This window comes from Apteryx mantelli, chromosome 5 (genome assembly GCF_036417845.1).
Source record: "Apteryx mantelli isolate bAptMan1 chromosome 5, bAptMan1.hap1, whole genome shotgun sequence".
Classification (NCBI taxonomy): Eukaryota; Metazoa; Chordata; class Aves; order Apterygiformes; family Apterygidae; genus Apteryx; species Apteryx mantelli.
The window spans coordinates 11,074,649-11,097,441 of NC_089982.1; the positions used below are offsets into that span (position 1 = coordinate 11,074,649).

General features: G+C 51.2%; 1 protein-coding gene across 1 annotated transcript; it reads left to right on the top strand.

Annotated features, from left to right (window-relative positions):
- Nucleotides 1–250: 250 nt before the first annotated feature.
- Nucleotides 251–6,399, top strand: GC (GC vitamin D binding protein). Its single transcript, XM_067297069.1, has 12 exons — nucleotides 251–378; nucleotides 1,983–2,052; nucleotides 2,592–2,724; nucleotides 3,135–3,346; nucleotides 3,658–3,790; nucleotides 3,956–4,050; nucleotides 4,556–4,685; nucleotides 4,937–5,139; nucleotides 5,480–5,612; nucleotides 5,767–5,864; nucleotides 5,990–6,122; nucleotides 6,218–6,399. The coding sequence occupies exons 1-12, from the start codon at nucleotides 312–314 to the stop codon at nucleotides 6,269–6,271; spliced, it is 1,461 nt and encodes a 486-aa protein (XP_067153170.1). The 5' UTR covers nucleotides 251–311; the 3' UTR covers nucleotides 6,272–6,399.
- Nucleotides 6,400–22,793: the final 16,394 nt, after the last annotated feature.

The following is a 22,793-nucleotide window of genomic DNA, read 5'->3' on the forward strand; positions in this document are numbered from 1 at the left end:
TTTTTCCCCAGTGCATCTATTTTTCCCCAAGCTACCTATTTCCCACAGTTAATTATTAAAACCATCTGGGTTTCGGGGGCGCTGGCAGCCTGCGATGTGTGTTTGCCTTTGCCGGTCAGCCCAGGCTGTCTCCGGCAGGCCAAGGATGCTCACCCTCTGCCCCTTCGGCAGCGTTAATCATTCACCAGGTAGCTCGCAGGAACTCGATATAAGCGCCAGGCTTTGCGCTTCCAGCGCCGCTTTCCCCAAAGCAGCCTGCAAGGGGCAACTGCGTGCGACAGCCGCTGCCCCGGCCAGGGCCCGTCTGCAGCATGAAGGGAGCCCTGGTGCTGCTGCTGCTGCTGGTGGTGGTGGCCTGCGGTCACGCCGAGCACCGAGGTAAGAGCGGTTCGCAGCTGCGTCCTGCCCCCGAAGGCAGCCGCCGCAAAGGCCGCGGGAGCCCGAACCCCGCGCCGGCCGGGTCGCGGCTCGAGAGAGGGGAAAGAGCTCTCGCTCGCGCGAGGTTCCCCGTTGCGGTGCTCGTTGCCCTTGTATAGCAACGGCCAGACGTAGCCGAGGGAGTTATCGTCCTTTGCTGAATGGGGTGAACAGCGCGGCACCTCACTGAGGCTGCAAAGCTCCAAAACGGGGGCTTTGCCCCCGCAGCCGGGCGCTGGGCAGGGAAGAGGGAGGACGGTCTCCCAGGGCATTTTCTCTGCAGAAACCCCAGGCTGCTGCGTACAGCCAAACCGACGCCAAGGAAGCCATCCCGTCTTACCCCGGCTCCGGCTCTGCCCTTTTCGAATATTTTTGGACAGCCTGCGCTCCTTCGGAGCCCCCCTGCTGCGTTTGCACGGGCTGGGCGAGCTCTGGGGGGAACGGGCTTAATTCTTGGGGGCTCTGCCGTGGTCCTGCAACGACATCGAAAGCGGTGAGGACGAGAGCTTGACAAACCCAGCTTCTGAAAGGTTTTGAAAATCAGGACCAAAGTGCCTTTGGAAAGCTTCGCCCCCCCCCCCCCCCCCCCCCCCGCCCCAGCCTCTTCTTAGAAATGTCATCGTAGCTTCCCTACAAATATCTTTCCCAGTCTGAAACTCCCTGGAAAGATCACGTCAAAGTTGCAGGAGAGATGCCAGCACAATATCTATATTTACCCTGCCGGTACCAAAGTCTACCCAATGCAGTTTGTGGCAAAATCAATACCATTTTCAAGGGACTAATAGTCATCGGTGATAGCTTTGCTGTTTGTGTGCTCCGGACCGCCGTGGTCAGGTCTTACTTTAGTAGGGGCACAGCACGTCTCTGTTTCAGACATAAAAAAATGACGGTAGTTTGGACGAGGGGCTAATGTCCTTGACAGTTTGCCTGGTTTCCCTCCCAGGTTTTCTCTCTCCCCCTCGCGTATGAATAGCGAGTTAGACCATGAGGGTTGCAGTACCACAGCCGCTTCCCAAAAGTGCATGCCACAAGAGCATCCTCTGCTGGTTTGCTGCACGCTAGCAGCTAGTTTCCATGTCTCAGGGACTGCAACGAGGTTTGAAACTGAACCGAGAAGAGAAGCCATAAACTAAAACAAAACTAACGCCTACAAACCAAGAGCGATGTTTTCAGAGAATGGCTGAGCTATTCAGGAGCTCGAATCCTCCTGTGAGAAATGGTTCAGGCATCTCAGTAGCCTAAAGCATCCTGAGACCTCAGGAAGAATTTCCAGTGCTTTATGCACCCGGCCACCGCAGCGGCTTTCAGGCTCCATAACTCTTCTCCCCAGGCTTCCCCGAGCTGCCCTGCAGCCCTGGTATCCAGTGCTTATTATATCACTTAGGAGAGTTTAACGAGCAAACTCGTTGCATCCATCGTTTTCCGAGAAACGGGGCTGCAAGGCGAGCGCAGCAACAGCAGCACCCCGGGGGGACGCGGGGCGGGAGGCGGCCCAAATCACAGCCCCGCGGCTCCCGCGCAGTCGCGGGGCTCGATCGTGAACCCTCCTTTCTCTGGGCTTGCAGGTAAACCCTACGTCCGGGACAAAGTGTGTAAGGAGTACAGGACCATGGGGAAAGATGACTTCCGAGCCCTGTATGTATTTCCTACAACGCTCACCCTCCCGGGAAGTTCAGCGCATAAGTCATGGCCAAGAAAAAAAAACAAACGTAGAAACAGGAGGATTTATTTATTCATTCTCTGAAAATGAGGACTCCTGTTGCTTTCAATGAGCTGACTTGCAGGATTAAGTTTGCTTCTCGCTTGGCCTATTCGAACCCTTTTAGGTGCCTAGGTTTAAGAATTATAACAGAAGTGGTGCTTAATGCCCTTAACCTCCTTTGAAAACCTCAGCTTCCAGCCTGAAATCAGGCAGGATCCAGGATCCGATTTTGAAAGCTGGTATCCGCTTTAGCATCACGATCCTGTAGGCACAAATCCTCACCTCAAGCAGCGCAAGTGGCTACCATAACGGTTAGCACAGAAAAATGAAGGGTTTGGACCAAAGCTGCCACCATCCAGGTCATATTTTTAAATCGCATTCTGGCAGATTGATGTTGATATGATTTTTAAGAAACAGAAATGTTTTCCCCTGCTACAATCCCACGGGTTCCTCCTCTTCTGTTTGCTCCCAGCACACTTATCATGAACAGCAAGAAGTTCTCCAACGCCACCTTCGAGGAGGTCAGCCACCTGGTGCGTGAAATAGTCTCGCTGGCTGAAACCTGCTGCACTGATGACGCCGACCCCTCGTGCTACGACGCTGGGGTAGGTCAAGGAAAACTCGGTGGCGGTCTGCAGAAATACAGGGCAGCCAGCACAAAACATTTAATTTGGGGAAAGAGCTTCCAGCCTTGAACAGACAACTTTCTATAGAGCTCGTTTCAGCCTTTTCTGTCTGTTTTTTTCAGCCACGTGCTATGAGGTCTCCAGTGGTTGAACTGGCTGCAGAAAGGAGATGTGCCCAAAAATAAAATTCCAGGTCTATGGGATTTATCCTCCCCGTATATTAAATTTTTGGCTCCGTCTCCTTTCTGAGCCAGAGGTAGGACAGCTGAGTCCCCCCCGCAGAGCTTGTCAGTGGCTTAGATAAAAAATAAATAAATAAATAAATAACATGAGGGCTTTGGTGAGCCCTCGAGCCTCCCTTTCACTCCCCTTCCCTCTGCGTCCCGCAGTCGTCGGCGCTGTCGGCCAAGTCCTGTGACCCGAACTCACCTTTCCCGCGCCACGCCGGCGTGGATGCCTGCTGTGCCCACACCGGCCTCGAGCGCAAGCTCTGCATGGCCGCCCTGCAGCACTCGCCCCGGGAGATTCCCCGTTACGCGGAGCCGGACGGTGATGAGCTCTGTGCCAACTTTGCCAAGGACCCCAAGGACTTTGCCGACAGGTGAGCACCGAACCGCCACGGGTGAGGTCGTGGGTGCAAAACACCCCTTGCTCTCTCCTAGAAGTCACTATGTTACTTTGTGAGGCCCAGCCTTAACAAAAAATGGCCCCAGGCAGGAGCAAGTCGCTCGATTGCTTGATGCAATCAGCCAGGGCTCACTGAAGCCCAAGGAGATCCCTGCAGAGGGATGACAGCCCACCGTGCATGCCCGATGCAGGTGTGACACCCCAAAAACCCACATCGCTGGGAACTGAGCATCTGGTTGCCCGCCGCATTGGCGAGGTCTCCAGGCCAGCCCACCTCTCCCGCAGGTTTCTCTACGAGTACGCCAGCAACTACGGCCAGGCGCCACTGCCTGTGCTCCTGGGCTCTGCCAGGAGCTTCCTCTCCATGGTCTCCACATGCTGCATCTCCCCGGCGCCCACCACCTGCTTCTTGAAAGAGGTGAGCCCCCTCCGCTCCCCCCCGCTGGCTTTTGGAGGTGTAAATGGTTTTGAAGAAGGTTGGTCAAAATCCCAGCGATACCCCAAGCGACTTGCGACACCACCATAGGCTGCCGGCACCAGCGTCTGCCGGCATCTGACACACATATTCTCCTTTCTGTTCCAGAAACTGGAAAGAAAAACCCTCTCCCTGCTCACTCTCCTGTCAAACAGGGGTTGCTCCCGCTTCGCGGCATATGGCAAGGACAAAATGAAGTTCAGGTACAAGGGGGAAATGGGACTTTCTACACTTCAGTGCAGGTCAGACCGGGACCCGCTTTCCTCTTTGAAAGTGTGGTTCCTGACTGCAGGGAGTTTTCAGTAAGAAGCATTTGACCGAAGATGTGAGAATAAGCGTGCTGTGCTGTCCTGTGGAGATGCACTGTGCTCAGCAGAGGTGCAAAGCAAGTCCTGTGCTCCCTGTCGTCCATCTGCAGTGCATCTAAATGGGCAAGCACCTCCCTCTTCTACCTACTTTTTTCTCCCCAGAAAATAATGAAAAGCTTCAGTTTCCTTCCACAGTTTGACAAAAAAAAAAAAGTGAACCCTCAAAGTTGCAATGAGAGAGAATTCTTGGTTTCTGGCCAGGTCTGCGCCTACACAACAAACTAAGCAGATCTTGTAAGGAGCAATTGAGGCTTTAAATCCCCACCAGGTCTTAATGGGTAAGTCAGAAGAACCAAGAGCTGAAATACCTAAGTCCCTTTTATGCTTTGTGTCCATCTAGCTACCTAACAATGTTTGCCCAGAAGATACCAAGTGCTTCATTTGAGGAAATTTTCCCTCTAGCAGAAGATGCTGCCGAGGCGTTTGCCCAGTGCTGCGACTCGATGGCTGAAGACTGCATGCATAAGAAGGTATGAAGGCCCTGGGGCCACCACGTGCAGGGTGTTCTGGCCAAAACCACCTCCCACGTCACACCTACGGCACTCCTGGAGCACCTTTTCCGGGCGAGGGGGTGGCAGCACCCCTGGTCCCTCCAGCACAGCAGCGGGGCAGCCCCGTGCAGCCCGGGGTTTGCAACCTTCCTAGCCCCTGGGGAGATGCCAAGCGCCGCTGGGGTTTCCCTCATGCACGCGCAACACGCGCTCTCGGCTCCCTCTTCCAGCTGTCGGAGCACACCGCCAAAGTCTGCAGCGCGCTCTCGGCCAAAGACGAGAGGTTTGCCGACTGCTGCAAGGGGAAGAACGTGATGCAGAACTACTTCTGCATCTCTGCCCTGCAACCGGCCAAGCCCCCCCAGCTGCCGGAGCTCCAGCAGCCGACCAACGAGCACTTGTGCAGCGAGAACGGGGCCCTTCACTCCGACAGGTGAGCAGCCCCGGCGCCCCCGTCCCGGCAGAGGCAATATTGCCCGCCGGTTTTCTGCCTCTCTGCCTGGGGGTACGACTGCAAATGTTAGGGTTTCACGCGCAGTAGCGCCGGCGCATGGGAGGAGAGGAGGGCTCCGCAGCACTAACACCATCAGCAGCCAGGGAAGAGCAGCCTCCCTTACGCAGCAGGACTGCCGGGGCCGGGCTGCTCAAGCCACATAGCCTGGCATTTCCGCCGCTCCAGCCTCACCTAATCCAAAACGCTCCTGCGGCACCGGGCTTGGGGGCCCGGGGAGACACGGCCAGTGACCCGCTTTCCCCGCTCTGCTCCGCTCCAGGTACGCGTTCGAGCTGGCGCGGCGGCACCCCAACGTCCCCGACGCCCTCTTCGGCAAGCTGTACGACGCCATCGAAAACGTCATGAGGGAGTGCTGCGCCGCCAAGGACTCCTCCGCCTGCCTCAACGGCAAGGTGAGCGCGAGGGGCGGCTTGGGCGCCGGCGCCCGCCGCCTCGGGCTCAAGCTCCCCCTAAAACCCGCTGCAGAGGCTTTTGCTACGCCAGCGCGGGCTGGAGCCCGGCAGCTGGGCGCCGAACGCCGACGCGTTCCTCCCTTTCGCCCCGCAGAAGCAGCGGATGCGAGGCGAGCTCTTCGCCTTCCTGGCGAAGGCGAGCGAGCTGTGCGGCCAGTACGCCGAGCTGGACTTCCTCCACTTCAAGAAGCGGTAAGGCCCGAAGGAGAAGCGGTGCGCGGGGGGCGCCTGGCGCTTTCCTGCCCGCGCCGCTGCAGCACGGAGGCCGAAGGCAGCCGCCGCGGCGCGGCCCCTGACGCCCGGCCCCCGACCTCCAGGCTGCAGGAGAAGGTGAAGCAGAGCGAGCGCGGCGCGAGCCCCGAGCGCCTGGCCGAGCTGGCCGAGCGGAGGGCCGACTTCGCCTCCGCCTGCTGCCCCGCCAACGCGCCGCCCGTCTACTGCGCGCAGCAGGTGAGGCGAGTCCCGAGCGAGCCCAGGCAAGCCCACGAGCCGGGGCCTTTCCCGAGGCTATGCATCAACACGTGGGCCCTCGGCCTCTCTTCCAGATCAGCGCCGAGATGGGGCAGGCGTGCGACCACGGCTCCTGCATGCTGCTCTAGGGGCGGCTACGCCAAAGGCTGAGGGGCAGGCGGTGCGGGGACCGGCGCGCGCAGCAATAAAGACCTCGGCAGCACCCCGGCCCTGGGTGGCGCGCTCGGCGCCCAGATCCCGCGGCTCCGATCCCAAAGCCCGGACGTGGAAGCGCTTTCTGTCTAGCGGCGCTGGGGCAGGGTGCGGGGCGGTGGGACGGGGGCACCTCTGGGTCGAGGCTGGGGTTGAGCCGCTGATGGCCTCCAACTGGAGGAGGAAGAGGAGGAAAAGGAGGTCCTGGGTATTGTAACCCCGGCCGGGAGGCGGGCGGCGAAGCCGAAAAGATGGGGGGGTTTCCACCGGCACGCTGGCAGCAGGCAAGGGCTCATAGCACAGTGCAAGGGGAGACCCAATCCTACTGCCCTCCAGGCAGGTGTTATTTTCACCTTAAACAAGCTCATCAGGTAGCTACCCTACTGGCCCAACCCTAAGTACTTAAGCGACAACAGCATGGACCCACCTGACGTGCCCGCAGAGATGGGGTTGCACGGAGAAGCCCATCAGCAGAGACGGGACCTTTGGGCCCTCTGCACAGTGACGGAATAGCCTAAACTTCACCGATTTGTACCCCAAGCCCCCCTGGCTCTCTGCTATTATTAACCCCCGCCCCAGGCATCTCGCTCACGCCTGAAAGCAAGTGAAAAGCTGAGCTCTGCAAAGCAGCCGCTCAGCTTTTGGGGTGCGCATGCAATACAGCGCCAGGAAGGAGGCAGGAGCATTGCAAACCAAGTTGCCGTCTAAACCAGAAACCGTGAATGTTCAGCAGAGCTCCAAGAGATGGCGCTTGCAACCCGGGAAAGAGGTGGACAGTGCTGGGCCCGCGATATCCCCCCCGGCCCAGCTTCTCCCCAAAACTGGGCGTCTCCTGGGTCGACACGGGCGGCTGCTCCCAGCTTGCAAGCTGGGCTCTGGCCCTTCTGGCACCCCCTAAAAGTGGGTCGGTTTTGAAGTACAAGCCCATCTCGAACTACTTCCCGAAGGAAAGGCCATAGCATGCATGGTCAACCCAAAAGCAAGTGTCCCTCCCTTTGGTTCCTTCATGCAGCAAATAAGCGAAAACTGCTTACGGGGAATTCCTTGACTTATGGTGGAGCTAGTCATCTGGTGTCTTGGCCCTACACGAAATCCTGCTCCAAATTAAAAGCAGCCTGGGTGCGACAGCACAGCCCCATTCCCTGCACGCCCGGCGGGAGCAAGCGGCTCCACGGGACGAGACTGCAGTGGTGCAGGGCGCGTATTTTAGAGGCATTGCTATCCTCTCTCCTTTTGATGTCTTCTGTCTTGAACTGGTTTTCTTTTTCTCGTTGACATAGCTTCTCTTTTGGAAACGGCAAGTTTAGTGCTTTGATAAAATAATCGGAACTGCACTCGGTCATATCCAGCAGCCCCGATTTTCCCCTCCAGGGCTGTGCAACACTGGAGACCTGTCTGCTGAGTCGCACTGCGGGGGGAGGCAGGGGAGCCCAAGGGGTCATGCGGAAGCCTGTATTTGTGACTTTTGCGATTCCCCACCCAGTCTTCTGCTTCGGCTCTTTCTAATCCACATACTTTACAGCGACCCAACAACTAAACTGCTTAGAGGAGATTTGCTGATGGCACGAACGTGTGGATCTCAACAAGCTTTGTGCAATCAGCTCTTGCTGTGACCAGGAGTGTACGTCCTTGTACACTGGTTGGGGGAAGGAGAGGAAGGAGAGGGGCTGGGGAGAAGAATGAAACCTAAATATACCAATGAAAATAGAGACACGCAGAAAGATCTAAGTGCTGAACTTTGCCACACTAGATAATTTCCAGACCTAGTGCCCTGTAAGATATTGTACCTGAGCATTATGGAGCTTAGATTACTTGTGGAAACAAATATTTCCTCTGACACAACTCAGTGCTTACAGATCTCCTGAGGATTTTGGAAAACAGAGCAAATAATTGACAACAATTCAGCAGCAGTTTTGCTTTCACTCCCTTGGAGTAATTCAAGGCGGTATCTCCCCAAAAGACTTCCCTGAACCTGTGCAATCCTGGCCTGTAATTACACAGACACGATGATAAACTGCAAATTATAATAGTCTGCGCTCTAGTGATTAAATTCAGCAGAGCCAAAGTGACGGACAAAGGGAATTGTAGCACCACAATTCAGATCTGCTCTGGAAAGCGATAAATAAAATAAACCAATTCAAAAGAAGCAATTGCCTTACCACCGGCGCACAGGGAACAACATTCAGTCTGAAAGGGAAAGATCTGAAAGAGGCACAGGAATAATCGGCAGAATTGGAGAGAATCAATTTAAAACTAATTAAGGACCCCAAGTAATTATTTTGCGGACAGCGTTAGGACTCAGGAATTGTAATACTCGCTAGACCTGAACTTAAATGAACAGTAATTCGTCAGGGCTGTAGATACCCCTGTCCTCGAGCTCTGGCACAGGGCGAGCGTTTGCAGAGCCTGCACGAAGCATAAAATGAAAACGCATGTGCAGCCCCTGCAGAGACCTGCTCCTGAGGGTAGTGTTTGAACTCAATGCCACCCCGGGAACCAACCCCATAAAAATTAGGCAAACCTTTCTTTAATGAAATCCCGCTCCTCCCGCAGAAGGAATGCAGTTAGGTTTTAGCCATGAACTTTAGCAAGAGGTGAGTTTTCCTTTTTTAGAAACTATGCGACAGATGATCAGCTCACAGGTAGCAGCGTACCTCCATCAGGTGGGTCCCGACCCTTCCTTCTCGAGTGAGACATTAAACTGAACCCCCCCACACTTATTAGTCTTACATGTTCCCACACACCTTTTGAGGGCACCAAGAGGTAACGGAGTCCTTACAAGCCTACTCAGGTTGCAGATATTGCTCTATAAAACAGGCGGCTGACAACTTTCTGTCCTAACATTTAGCTTATGGATTTGGACCGCTCCTTATAGCTATGTGCCTTGATTTGCTGACTCTGTTCAGTGCTCAGAAAGCCATCGTCCGTCCAGAGACACAATAAAAAACACCAGGATGAACCGTGGCCGGCGAGAGCACAAGGGCACTCACCCCAAAAGGGTCTCAGAAACCCGGCAGATCCACAACCACGGAAATGCACACCAAACCAAAAGAAGTCTCGCAGGACTGAGACACTGGATGTCCTGTGTACCAGTGCCTCGGAGCTCGTTGTTTAGTGTGCAAAACCCCGTTAAAATCGGGAAGGTAACCAACCTTCCTGAGAGAGCAGCTTTGCAGTTGCACTACGAACAGGCAATAAATCCAGACCTCAGGTTTCTTCTTTTAGTGTCTCTTGTTATCAGTGGGGAAATGAAGAATGGTGAAAGATTTGCTTGACATATTTTGGTTCTTTTTCCGCTGGCAAACAGTCCATGAGCAGATAAAGATTCCCTCAACGAGCACTGCTATCTCAAAATGATTTTCCAAATAGTTTCCATGAAAACCTGTTGCTTGACCATAAATTGCAGCCTGTAAGTACAAAATGGGTGGCAGGGCTGCTTTTACCAGGCACACGTGAAAACTACTCCTTTGTAGGTACGAAAGCATGTAGGTTTTTTTAACTGGATTGGAGCTACTGCGATTCGCATCAGCGGCAGTGCTAGTCTGAGCCAGGATCCTTGCCCCTGTTCTCCTCTATGGGATTTTCAGTAGCCACTTCAGCAAGGTCAGGATATCCCGCATGCACAGCTGCTCTGTCCTGAACGGGGAAAAGTAACTCACGTTTTGGACATTGATATTGATGGTTGCAGGTTTTCTTCCGTGCCCTCGTTCAGGCTTTGTCCTGCCTCTGCAGAGATGTGTTTAACAGCGCAGGCGCAGTAGGCCGGCTATCCCACATTTGGTCATTTTTCCAGCTCAGGACCAGCTTGAAAAGAAAAGGAGCGATCCTCATAGCTGAGCCAATGTTGTGCTTTATTAACAGGAACTCAGGGATATCAGGTTAAATGCCATCTTGTATACAGTGGGCAGGGTGTCCGAGATGCCACCATGAAGCACCACAGGTCCTGAAACATTATTTTGTCCAGAGAAGGACAAGTCGCTGAAACCAAGACAAATTCTGGTCACCTCAAAAATCTCAGGCAATCAGCAGCACTATGGTCAAGACTTCACGCCTCTTTCACGCATATGAGGGGTTTGAACCTGCTGGGGCACAGATTTGGGCCAAGAGCAAGGCGCTTCCCTTGGGAAAGCAGCGTTAGCTTGAGTCCACTATTAGTCCTTCTAACCAGGACGTGGCAAAGAAGGGATTACGACAGCTTTATTCTAATGCTTTATTCTCCCTTCCTGCCTGTTTTTGTTTTTTCCTGCCTTTAAGCAGTCCACAGTCAAGCCAACACGGTCTCCTCAAAACCTACAGAACATGTTGGAAATTGGGTAATTTGGGCTGCGTATTTTTTTGGTCCGCTCGTTTGGAGCAGCTTATTGTGCGCATGAAGCCTTGGAGTGACAAGCCATGTCTGCTTGAAAGTCCAGAGGTGTCACGTGGTATGTTGCTTTCCCTCAGCAGACTATTTGCCTTTCATGGGGAAGAAAACAACAACTGCCAGATGCTTCCGTTCCCGACTGCCCTGTGACGCGAGTCAGACTTGCAGAAGAGAGACTGGCAGTGAGAGTGGTGTCAAAATCAGGGCAAGACCAGGCTGATGTGACTGCGACCTGGCTGTGCATGTCCGAGAGCGAGCAATGAGTTGCACACTTTAGATATTACATACTTCTCCTGTTTGCTTGGCCGTGACTCATAATGCTTAATTTGAGCTTGACCTTTAAAATAATAAGCAAAAAAAAATTTTTTTTAGAAAGCCCCAAAATAAAGAAAGCCTAATTCCATCTCAAGAAATAATTTATGTTGTAAACTAAATGCAACTGTAATGCTTGGAGCACGGGTTTCTTGTTGTTGTTTCAACGTAACATGAGTTCAGTCGGCCCCCTCACAGCGTTAGGTGCTAGCCGAAGAGCTGTATTTGCTTGCAAAGAGAGCAGGCCTTCTGCAGTAACTCCTACTGCACATAATTCTGTCTCATGTATATATTCATATGCCTCAAGGCGGTCTCATAGTGCTGTAATTCATGGCTGACATACCTAACATTTTATCCCATCCCGCATTTGAAAAAGCAATAACGTGCTAAAGGCTGCTGATTACAGCTTTGAAAAAAAAAAAATAAGTGCTTGATTTCAACTTCGTATCACAAGAATTTAAATCATCTGGCGAACTCCTCTCTTGCTGAGGTCGGGGCCGTTTGGCGGGATGAAAGGGGCCCCGCTGTGCGCTAGCGCGCGCGGAGCATGCTGGGCGTCCACCGAGGCGTTCGGGAGCGCCGACGGGCTGCAGCAGCCCGGGGGAGGGAGCCCGACGGCGCAGCGCCGTCCTGACAAGCCTTGCACGGGGACGGGGACGGGGACGGGGAGTCAAAACCTCGACGAAGGCAAGGCGAGGAGAGCTGCCTCGCGGCGGGGAGGCCCCGGCTGTCCCGGGGTAGCTCGTCCCCGCAAAAAAATGCCGTGCGGGAGCGGGCCCGCTTGCGCCTGGTGGATCCTCGGAGGAGCGCGCTCATAAAAAAATGCCTGGGGCGGCCGGTGTCGCCTCCTCTGCCCACCGGAGACCGGCCCGTGAGCTGGAGACGCCGCTCTCAGGGCAAACAGCCTCCCCTTTGCTGGTGCTACGAGGTGCGCGCGTGGCTTGGAGAGAGGGACGCGGCGCTCGGGTGGCCGTCGCCTCGCGGAGCACGGCTGGGGGGCACGGTAGGAGCTGAAACCAGGCATCACCCCCCTGGCCGTGCCGGGGCCAGCGCCACCGGGCCAGGCCGTGGCTCTTCCCAGCGCCCGCACGGACCCACAGCCCTGTTGCGAGCCTGCAGCCCTGCCACAGCTCCACAGAGACCCACAGACCTGTCATGGCCCCGCAGCCCTGCAATGGTCCCACAGAGACCCATAGACCTGACATGGTCCCACAGCCCCATCAGGGCCCCACAGACACCCATAAACATCACATGGCCCCACAGAGACCCACAGACATCACATGGCTCCACAGCCCTGCAATGGCCCCACCAAGACCCATAGACCTGACATGGTCCCACAGCCCCATCAGGGCCCCACAGACACCCATAAACATTACATGGCCCCACAGAGACCCACAGACATCACATGGCTCCACAGCCCTGTCATGGTCCCACAGAGACCCATAGACCTGACATGGCTCCACAGCCCCACCAAGGTCCCACAGAGACCCACAGCCCCCAGAGGCCATGGCCGGCTGGGTGCACCAGGAGCCGGCGGCAATGTGAGGGAAAATGGCCCTAAGTAGCATCCCAAGTCACGGCTTTTTCCTTTCTTTCAAACACAGTCAATTCTAGCCCGAGACATCACTACAGCTGCACCAAGATATACCTGACCCAACAGCTTAAGCAAAAATTTTGAAAGATTTTGAGACAATCTGCTTTTTCTACCTTCACGGCAAAAGCGGAAAGCAAAATGATGCATCAGCTCTGCAAACAGCTTGCTCACATCTACGAAAGCAATTGCGATTCTGGGCCAAGGAGCCTGGAAGTGAAATACGCTTCCCATAATTAGCGTGGTTAACGACCATTTGCTGCAGTCGCTCACTTTAAGTTGGGGGTCCCTCTGTCCAGGCGTCCCCATCCTAGGACCCATCCTACAGCGAGCGCCGTGTTTCTCCTCCTGGTTTCCAGCAGCAGGAAAAGTTCAAGGGTAGCCTGGAAGGCGCATACCGAAACGACAGCGGCTACTGCCAAGCGACCTCCAGTAAGTCACACTAATGTGTGTACAAAGCTCCTGCTGAGACAGATGAGAGACGAAAAATGATTATTTCGGACGGCCGTTTTTCAGGAGCTGTCAGCCTGTCACGGCCTAGTAGGGACTGGGAAAAGTAAAGGGGCCCCCGCCATGCCATATCTCTTCGTGTGTGTGCGCCTGCCTGTCAGTCTCCCGCGATTTGTGTACGTATATATGCATATTTTAAGCACCAAGATAAAAGTTGCGGGGAAATGCCAATGGTGAGCAGCGTGGGAAGGCGACGGATTCAGTGCTAGATCAAAGACCGTGCTAATGTGTCATAATTATAAAATACTCGAACAGGCAGAAAATTACATGTCCCAGGTCAGCATGACATTACCAATGGGGGCGGGGGGGGGGGGGGGGGGAAGCAGGTCAGCATAACAGGCAGGCATTGGGCAGCTCAGGGTGCAGAAGGTGGCGTTCCCAAACATGACAAGATTAAGCTGTTGTCCTTTATTCTGCCCTGGGTCTAGAAAGGTTACAGCGACCCACTGAATGCATTAATAAAGCAAAGTATGTAGAGGTGACCTCTGCAGCATCAAGAGATCTCCACAGCGTGGAAGTGAGATGCGGGGCATTTCTAATCCAGTCAGAGAGAGAAACGATTATATGGGATAAGATGTCTATATCAGACAACAAACAGGCAGTTTGATTTATGGCGCGTAAGAAATGCTATTTCAGTTTGGTATCATACCAAAGAATTCAAGGATTTGTTTTGTTTCGCAGGACTTGGAGTCTCATCTCCATCCTCAGTGAATGCTGCGGGTCAATGCAAAACAGCTGCATCCCATGTCCTATCCTTTGCCTTTTTTCAGGAAGGAAAGTGGACTGGTTTGGCAACCTGATAGAAAAGTGCACTTGCTCTAATCAGAAGTTTTCAATCAAATTTCAGACAGCTTTATCAAAATAACCTATAGTATTTTTAACTACGACCACCATGTCTCCAAGAGGGAAAAACATATTGTCACCATTCCTGTTTCTGTTCTTCACACCAAATAAACTGTCATAAAAAAACACAGAAAAGGACGCAAACAACACTGACTAAGAATATTATCACCAAATTTTTCTGCTTTTCCCTGGTATTTCATTCTGAAATTAATTTATCACAAGCAGTAAAGAAATTCTCAAACTGACCTTTTTTGGAAAGAGGTTGCCACCAGTGTGCAACCAAGTACCAAAGGCCTTTTGATTAAGCAGGCGAGATCTGAGGCGCAGTTGGATTGGAAGACAAGCAAGCAAGCATGCTAGTCCTCTCCGCCCTATAACGTGCTTGAAGAACAACCGATCGGCAGCATGACGAATGGGGCAAGGCAGAGCTCGGCAACGTTCAAAGAAGAACAAAGTGAATCAAACGTGAATGTCTCTAACAGGAGACAGCGTATTCAGTTTCATGCTGTGCATATGACTGACTCTTGTCAGCATGGAAAACATCCAGCATTTTACAGATTATGGTCCCACGCGTTTGGTCTCTTACCCTTGCGCTATGAGAGAAGCATATGCAAGGATGGATTGGATTTGCATAACACATTATACCTGTTGTCCCGTGTTTGCCAGAGAAGGCAGATTTTTGGCTTTTCCTTGCCATCAGTTGTGATGGTCAAGCAGCTTCCCTCTATCCCCTGTGTAACGCTTTGGGGACAGGGACTAGAGCAGGAGAGCAGCAGCGGGTGCATGGTTCAGCCACCGCTAAACCACTTGTGTAACCGACTCCTTCGTGGGCAGAATGTTTTACCTCCCAACAAGCTTGCCACGTGCCAGAGGGTGATTTGTAACGGCCTCGTGCACGCTAGCTGTAACGTACCCTACTTGGAAAGGACATACCCTACTCAGAAACCACTCTTGGGTCCGTTGATCAAATTCACAGTCAGGTGTCGTCTTCCTAGTTTTGCTGACACATATAGCAGCTACTTCGTGCTTTAGGCTGTTACCTGTGAAGCCTCGTTTTTCTCGTCAGGCTTTGCCAAATCGCAGCTCCTCTCTCTTGCGTTGCCAGGAACTGTTCAAGCAAATTTCCAAACTATTGCTTTCAGCTGACCATCAGTTAAGTGTTTATAAACACAGCAGAAACCTGAACGGAGCTGATGTGGATCATCTGCCACATGTATTGGATATCTCTGCCATCAGTCTGATGCCAGGTTTTCAGCTGTGGGACATAGATCAGAGACCTGGAAAATTACCTATGAGAAAAGTGCTTTTGTGACAGACAGGGACCACTTGGAAGAAATCCAGCTTAAGACAGAAGGTAGCAGGGTTACTAGCATATCCCCTAAGACTTCAAAACAGATTGTTTTACAAACTATTAAATTTCAAGGATTATAAGTTCTTTGGGAATTGACCTTCCCAACCCTGTAAGACGCTGTCATCAAGTTAAGCAGAAAAACATTGCATATTTTGATTCACAAGTATGGAGAAGGCCTGACAGAGCGTAAGCAGGTCCTAAAATAGAGACCTGAACCTTTTGAAAAGTAGGAAGCCCCTTAAACAGCCTCAGACCCTCCTCATGCCAAGTCATGCACTTGGTTGCAACCTGCTCTCAGTGCCGGTCACCTGTGTCTTCATCTGCTCATTGCTGTTATTCACAAGCGTGCAATATAGCCCTGGGCATCGTCCAGGACAGGAGGCCCCTGTTCATGGAATCAGGGTGGCAATGAAAACAAAAACACCAAGGTCACAGCAAGCAACTTCAGGCTGGAAGCAACTGCAACCCTCTGCTCAGGTTACTGCAACGTCACTGTAAGCTCCCAGCAGCGAATAAGCCCCCGAGCGGGCTGCCAGACACTAGCAGAGATGGCTGGTGTCTTGTATATGCTTGTAAAGAGAGGCCGTGACTAGATTCATGCAAGCTATAACTTCAGGCATGACAGCTCCCGGCAGGAGCAGAGACGTAGCCAAAATTCCTTGAATTCTCTGCAAAACCTGAAGGGAGCCATCGCTTTGTCGGTATTACAGGAGGACAACAACTGCGCTGCTGGAGTAGACAGGAGGGTTTTTCTCGTAGAGCACATGCAACCAAATGGTGCATTTTCTGCAAAGCTTTTCGGTCATTTGTTGCAACAGAAGTTAGCCTTTAGTAGAGTTCTGGTCTTATTTTGGCAAGGCGAAAAGATCATTGAACTAATTTCACTAGAAAAAAATAGCGTAAGAGCCATGATTTCACATAGATACACTGTAGGATGTTACTCACTTTAAACAGTGATGGGAAATTACTGAGCCTTCAGCTTACTGCGGCCGCTTGCCATGGGGAGAAATAGTGGAGACAGTTGCTGCGACCAACCAGGAGCGATCAAAATAGCATAAGGAGAAGGGATTCATAAAGAAAGAGGAGCACAGGTCCCCCTCCCTGCTAAGTATTAGGTTTCCTAGCTTTGCCGCCGTTGCTGTGGTTCCCTTCACAAAAATGTGCCCACACAGCGGTGCCACCATCACGAGCCATCACAAAGTACCCAGAATCAGATAGCCAGTCTTGTAAAGTGAATTTTCAGTTTCTAAGCCAAACACATTTCAAATCCTCTGAAATCCCTATAAAACACAAGAAGAGCTTCCCAAAACTGGAGTAATTAACACAAGTCAGCGATGCCCGCACAAGGCTTCCAATGCCACCGCAAGCCCTAAGAAACACCTTAAAAGCTCACAAATGGAAAATGGCCCCGTCGCCCAGCGTTTAGCTGGCCGGCCACCGACAGAAAGTCCCGTTATTTCCTCGGCCGTCATGGGAAGCACAGCCTCGGCTCCCAGCCCAGAAGCTGCCTTTGCAGCTTGCTTGGAAGACCGCCAAATTCACACTATTTCCAGCCCACGCCGGGAAGCGAATTCGAGCGCTTGGGGCGCTCCCAAAGGGCAGGTTGCCGCCAGCCCCTGCCTGCTCGCACGGCCCCCATCCTTTGCAAAGAGGAGGATTCAGCTCAGCCTAAAAAGTCCATTTCCCAAAATTAATCCTTTAATCCACCTAGTTGCTCAACTTTGAGATATGTTTAAGAGTTGGCTGTGATGACACTGGGGGATGTGTACACATCCAAGGTGTTTATTGGCCTAAGAAACCATACGCATCAGCCCTCAGAAGGAAAGTCATACAAGGTTTTAATCTGCCAGCTCCTTAACTTCTCCAGTCTTTCTCTTTTTTCCAAACTTACTGCATTTGATTTCTGCCCCTCTTTCTGTTGTGCCGCTTCACCCCAGGGCCTTCCATTTTTTTCCTTAGTGCTTTTTCCCAAGTTCCCAGGCATACAAAAGTGAGAGAGGGAAGCACTTTTTGCAGTATTTTGATTTCCATGAGCTGATGGCAGGGTTACGTGCCTCCAATTGCCCCTTCTCCTCACATTTCAATTTTCCCTGGAGTAAAGAGTTGTTCTTTTGCTGGTAAGAACGGAGATAGGCGCAACAGCATCAAGGCAACACCCTCCTTCTCTGAAGCAAATCCATTTTCTTGCAACACTTACACTGAGTCCTCATGGTCCTGCTCAGATGAGTTTTCCTTTAAAGCACAACGATGGTCAGGCAGGCCAAAACCGGGGTGTACAAAATCGTCGTTCACCATTTCAGGCATACGTAGGCAGCTCAAGATGATCAGAGACGCTGAACAGTTAAGCCAGCCTGCAAATCACTTAAGACCCTTATCTGTAAGGTGACAGATGTAATATTTCGTGGAGTATGGTTTTCATTTTAAATCCTCTGCGGTTTTTCTGTGCTTCTAAATTTGCCATTGTTACCCTCTATGTCAGCAGAAGAAAAAGGGATGGATACGCTTGCACTTCTGCAAACACCTATTAAGTCACTGTCCCACCCCCTCGGGCTCGTTTTCTAAGTGAACCATTTGTCTGTAACTGTGTTTACCTTTCCCTGAGAAAGCTGGGTCAGTGGGTGAAGACTAATTAGAAAAGCATAAATGCTGCACTTACTCATTTTCTTTTCTAGGGCCAAGTTTCTTAATGTCAGCACCGAGGATTTGTCTGATGGAGTTCTTGCCTCATGGGTTTGTGCAGAGGCCCGAAAATCCAAAAATCACATGAAGGCCATTAGTGTGAGTTCTGTAATGCCCCCCCGTACGTCCCCTTGATATCGAAAATGCTTACAAAGTCAGAGCTTGGCCACGGTGAGTCCTGCGGGTAATGCTGACACCTCTTGCTCTCACATCCAGAAAGTCGTGGGGCCACGTACATGTCATTTGTACAAACAGTTCCACGTCCACCGTAATAACAATTCCTGAGACTGACTGCACTACAAATAATAAGCAAATTCATGGAAACGGCCGAGAGGCCTGAAATACCCTTTCTGCCCCCCCCCCCCCCGGGGAATAGGGAAACAAGGAGGTTGCATTAGTGACGCAGCAGCACGAGAAGTTCCAGCAGCAAAGTCCTCTGCCTCGGCTGGCCTCAGGCTGCCTGGTGATACACGGGTAAGGCTAAAGGCAGGTAGATGTACGGATATCCTGAGGTAAGCCTAATTCTCTAAAGGGCTTGTCTACACGTGGTGACTCAGAATGACTAGTCTGAGTTAATCAACACCATCCTTTAGAAGAGGTTAATGACGTTGCATTAAAACTCTGTGAGAACATTCTCTCTTGCTTGAAAGAAACTTAACTTGGTTTACTGAAGACGTACATCTACGACCAAATGACCAACACGCATAAACACAGAAGTCAATGTGCACCAACACAGTTTCCAAAGCTCCCGGAGCTGCTGCCTTTGCTCCTGATTCAGAAATCATGGAGCAAACGCTGTTCCCACTGGCTTGCACATGCTGGAGGGGATGTTGCAATGCAACACGTCTTATTTATTTGTAAGATTCAAAGAGAGGCCTTAAACGCCTAGGAAAAAATTAAAATGACATCCAGTCTACGTCCTTTGCTTAACCCCCGGTCATTAAGTGCTATTCACAGATGAGGAAAACCCTGTAAGATCGGTTAAAAAACCTCACTGTGGCGAGTTCATAACCCTGAAGACCCTTTTTCACGGGCCAGACTCCCAGTTACGCAGAGTATCACTCATCAGTGATTAGCATGTGTACAGTCTGTGTTCTTTTAAGTGTAATATGTTCTCAGAGGAGCCAGTTTATTTACGAGGCCAAGATTTTTTAAGTGATCTTTGTTACTTATGTGTGTTTAGTAACAGATATAAACCTGCCTGTACACACAGTTTGTGATTCTTGCAAAATAAGTATTTCTCTCCAAGCTGCTGGAGATGCAGCAATTACATAAGCAAAAAGCCATCCAAGCAATGCTCTTCTTGGTTCAGGTCTTTGGATGTCAACAGAGCTATGCTGATGAAAACCCCAATGTGTGAACTTGGAGGTTACTGTCACCCCTAGAAACGCTTACACCAAACTGCACATGTGCAAGAAGAAAAACATATACATACAATTTGTTGAAATTCAGCTACTGAAGTTTGCAGTGAGAATCTGAGCCTCTCGGCTGGTGCAAGTCACAGCAGTTTCTTCATGAAAATCAGGGGGATCACGATAAGCAGCTCAGGTCTTTGTAAGACAAAGACGGAGAGGACTCCAGGGACCGTTCAGAGAAAACGATCGGATTCTCTTTAAATACTATTACTCAGTTTTTCCACTGAGGCATCAGGAATCTCTTGGAAATACTTGAGACACACAGTTTCCAAAGAAATAAGCATTGAAATGTTTGGCTCGGTAGAGTTCAAGTTACTTCTTCGCATTAGAGGCCTCAGACGGGAGATGCCGGCTTCTCTGCCACATTTCCTGCTGTGGACCAAAAGTGAAGCATGCAGCTTGGGAGAAAAGCTGTGAAATGGTCTTGTTTTTACCCCCTAGTGCAGTGGTACAAATCTGGGCTGGCTCTCGGGCACTGGTATGCGGTGGGTAAAAGCCAGAGTGCTTTCCTGTGCAGCAGAGCTTTTCCTATCGCATTTGTGGGGGAAAGCAAACATTTGAGCTCCGTGGAGACACTCCTCTCTGCAAGCTTTGGGAGAGGTCTCTGGATGAGGGCTCACCCCCAATGATCTTGGCATCTGAAGATAACTTAAGTCTCTGTGCATCAGGCACAGCCTGGCATAAGTGATGGCAGGAAGCCGCAGGGGGATGTTTGGCCCAAGTGCTCCAGGCAGCTCCAACGTTGCCCGTCCCCGGCCGGACTCCATCTGACCAGCTGCACCGCTGACCAACCCCACCTCTTACAAAGAGAACAAAATGGCAGAAATCTTTAATATTACGCAAAAGCTAAATATAGAGTGCACGCTCTCTCTCTCTCTCTCTCTCTCTCATTCGCCCACGCTCCTCCTGAGGGCTTTTATCTGAGATATGGGGATCAACCAAGACCTTCCTCTTTTCACTCCCGATAGGGCTCCTGGAGCGCAGGAACAGGACACCAAAGCTCCAGCAAAGGGCTAAATATTCCCATTCTGTTGGTCATGCCTCTAACATCCACCTGGGTTACATACTTCTCCCCACCCCGCTGGCCCTGGGGTGGTTTCTGGTCAGGTGGGAGGCCCATATCGGGTGATGGCACAAGGTTTACCCTGTCTTAAAACAGACAGTTTATTGTACTCAGTTTTAACAGTAATTTTTCTGTTTATATGCATTTTAATTACCCATAATTTCATGCTGCCAGATTAAAGATATTATGAACAGTATTTTTGCAACAAACTGACAGTCCCTTTATTCAACGTAATTTATTTTAGAGTGTGGTGCTCACCGCAGCGCCCCTCCCTGCTTTAGAGCCTACTGAGAGCACTGAAGATACCCTCGAGCTGACATCATTGCTCAAATGATTTCCAAGCAAAAAATAATCTTGGCCCCACCTTTGACCACAATTATCTTGGCCAACAGTTTTATCTAAGGACTTTGCAGTGTAAGCGTTCGGTCTTCCTACACGCTGGATATCTGAACTCCTGCTGACCTGCAGGTAGGGCCTTGTGTGATCATGGGGTACTGCTTGCACACGCTGCGTCCCCTCGTACTTCTGTTGCGGATAACTGATTGTTGCCTTTGGGATATTTAATTACTGGCTCTGGTGAAGTCATTGCACTTAATTTTAGGATGCTGAAGTCCAAAATGCATTCCTCGACGCAAACTATTTTGAACGTTGCATTCCTTCCTTCCTTCCTTCCTCAAGCTCAATTCCCTTTGGCACCGCTGGGACATTTGCTGGAATGGGAAAGCACGAACGCTCCCTTCCCTGCCTCTTGGCAATGGCATACGCTGAGAGCGAGCTGAAGTGCAACAGCATAAGGCAAAAAATTGCTAACCTGGGATTTCGCATGTAGCAGCATAGCAACAAAAAGCCAGGCACGGACATGTCAGTTCAATCTATCTGTCACCATGTTACATAGGGCTTTGTTTATTGATTTTCAAAAGAATTAGTAGCGGTTTTTACTGCTTCATTTGGGAGACTCAGTCCTCATTATACAGTTCTTATGGCAGCAAATTCTCTTGCCTTCTATTGTACATATTTATAAAAAAATATATATGTATATATAGATACATGTATTTTATATACATATATTTTTTCCCCCTTCTATTTCATCTTATTGGTCCTAGTAGTATCCAAGATAGCATCTCTTTTCATAAGGTACTTGACCAGTCATGGTAACTACTACACACTTGGTCCTGGCTACACGCAGGCATCTGTATCTTACTGCTCCCCTAAAGGAAGTTCAGTTTCTCTGAGTCAAGAAGTGCGAGAAACTAGTCTAAGTATTCACTCCCCTTTTCTGTCCACTGCGCTTTAAATTTGGTAGAGGCCTTCACAAAGAGGGGGAGGTGAAAGCGGGCTCCCAGGCGAGCTCTGGAGTCTAGCGCCCTGTAAGCCTGAGCAGATGCCACTGACACAGCCCTGCGACCAAAACCACCTTTTATTGCAGCCTTTCATGCTTTCAGATTCATATTTTCATCTGTCGAATTCCGCAGGCACATGGTAACCGTTAAAGCTTAAAGTGACCTTTGGTGTTTCCAAGAAAAATTGGAGAAACGCAGCAACATAAGCAAATAAAGTCTCCTCTGCCACACGCCTGTTTCTAGGAAATGTGTTGATAGATTAAAAAAAAAAAAAGAAAAAAGAAAAAGTTGGCATTATTCGTGCAGGCCCATCTTTATCACTTTCAGGGTGAGAAGCGTGCACTGAAATACCCCAGGAGAATTATGTAAGCCTCAATGAACCTGCAGAGAACAACAAAACCAACCCCAAACCCTCTTTAGACCATGTTATGTCACTAATCCTTTTACCTCCACATCACAAAACTTCACACACTGGCAGGGGATTTACTACACACTTGAGAGGACAGAACATTTTTTGGAGCAAGCGTCAGGCAAACAATATCCCTTTGGAAGACCAGCACCTGGCACAAAGCATTGCATTTAGCCCTTGAAGCGCTGCTGGTCCTTCAGGGGTGACCAGAGCATTGCAGACAGCCTCACCGGCCACCTGAGCCCACCAAGCCCTGGGAAGATGACGGGGGGCGTCGAGATGCTGAAAACAAGCCCCAGACACACCGCCGGCCCCATGAGACCTCCCCGGGCAGCACCGAGGAGTGGGGCAGAGAACGCCACGCAGCACACATGGGAAAAGCGTCCTAACCAACCTCCGTGTATCACCTCTCTGCCGGCATGGAGGGAACTTCAGTGATGAGGTCTGACCTCATACGGCTTAAATATGCCAATGCACACCTTGCCACAGTGACTGACATGACACCAAGCACAAGGATAAAAGATCTGTTGTTATACATGAGGCCAGGGGACCTTCTGGCCTTCAACCCTTAGGTCAAACCAT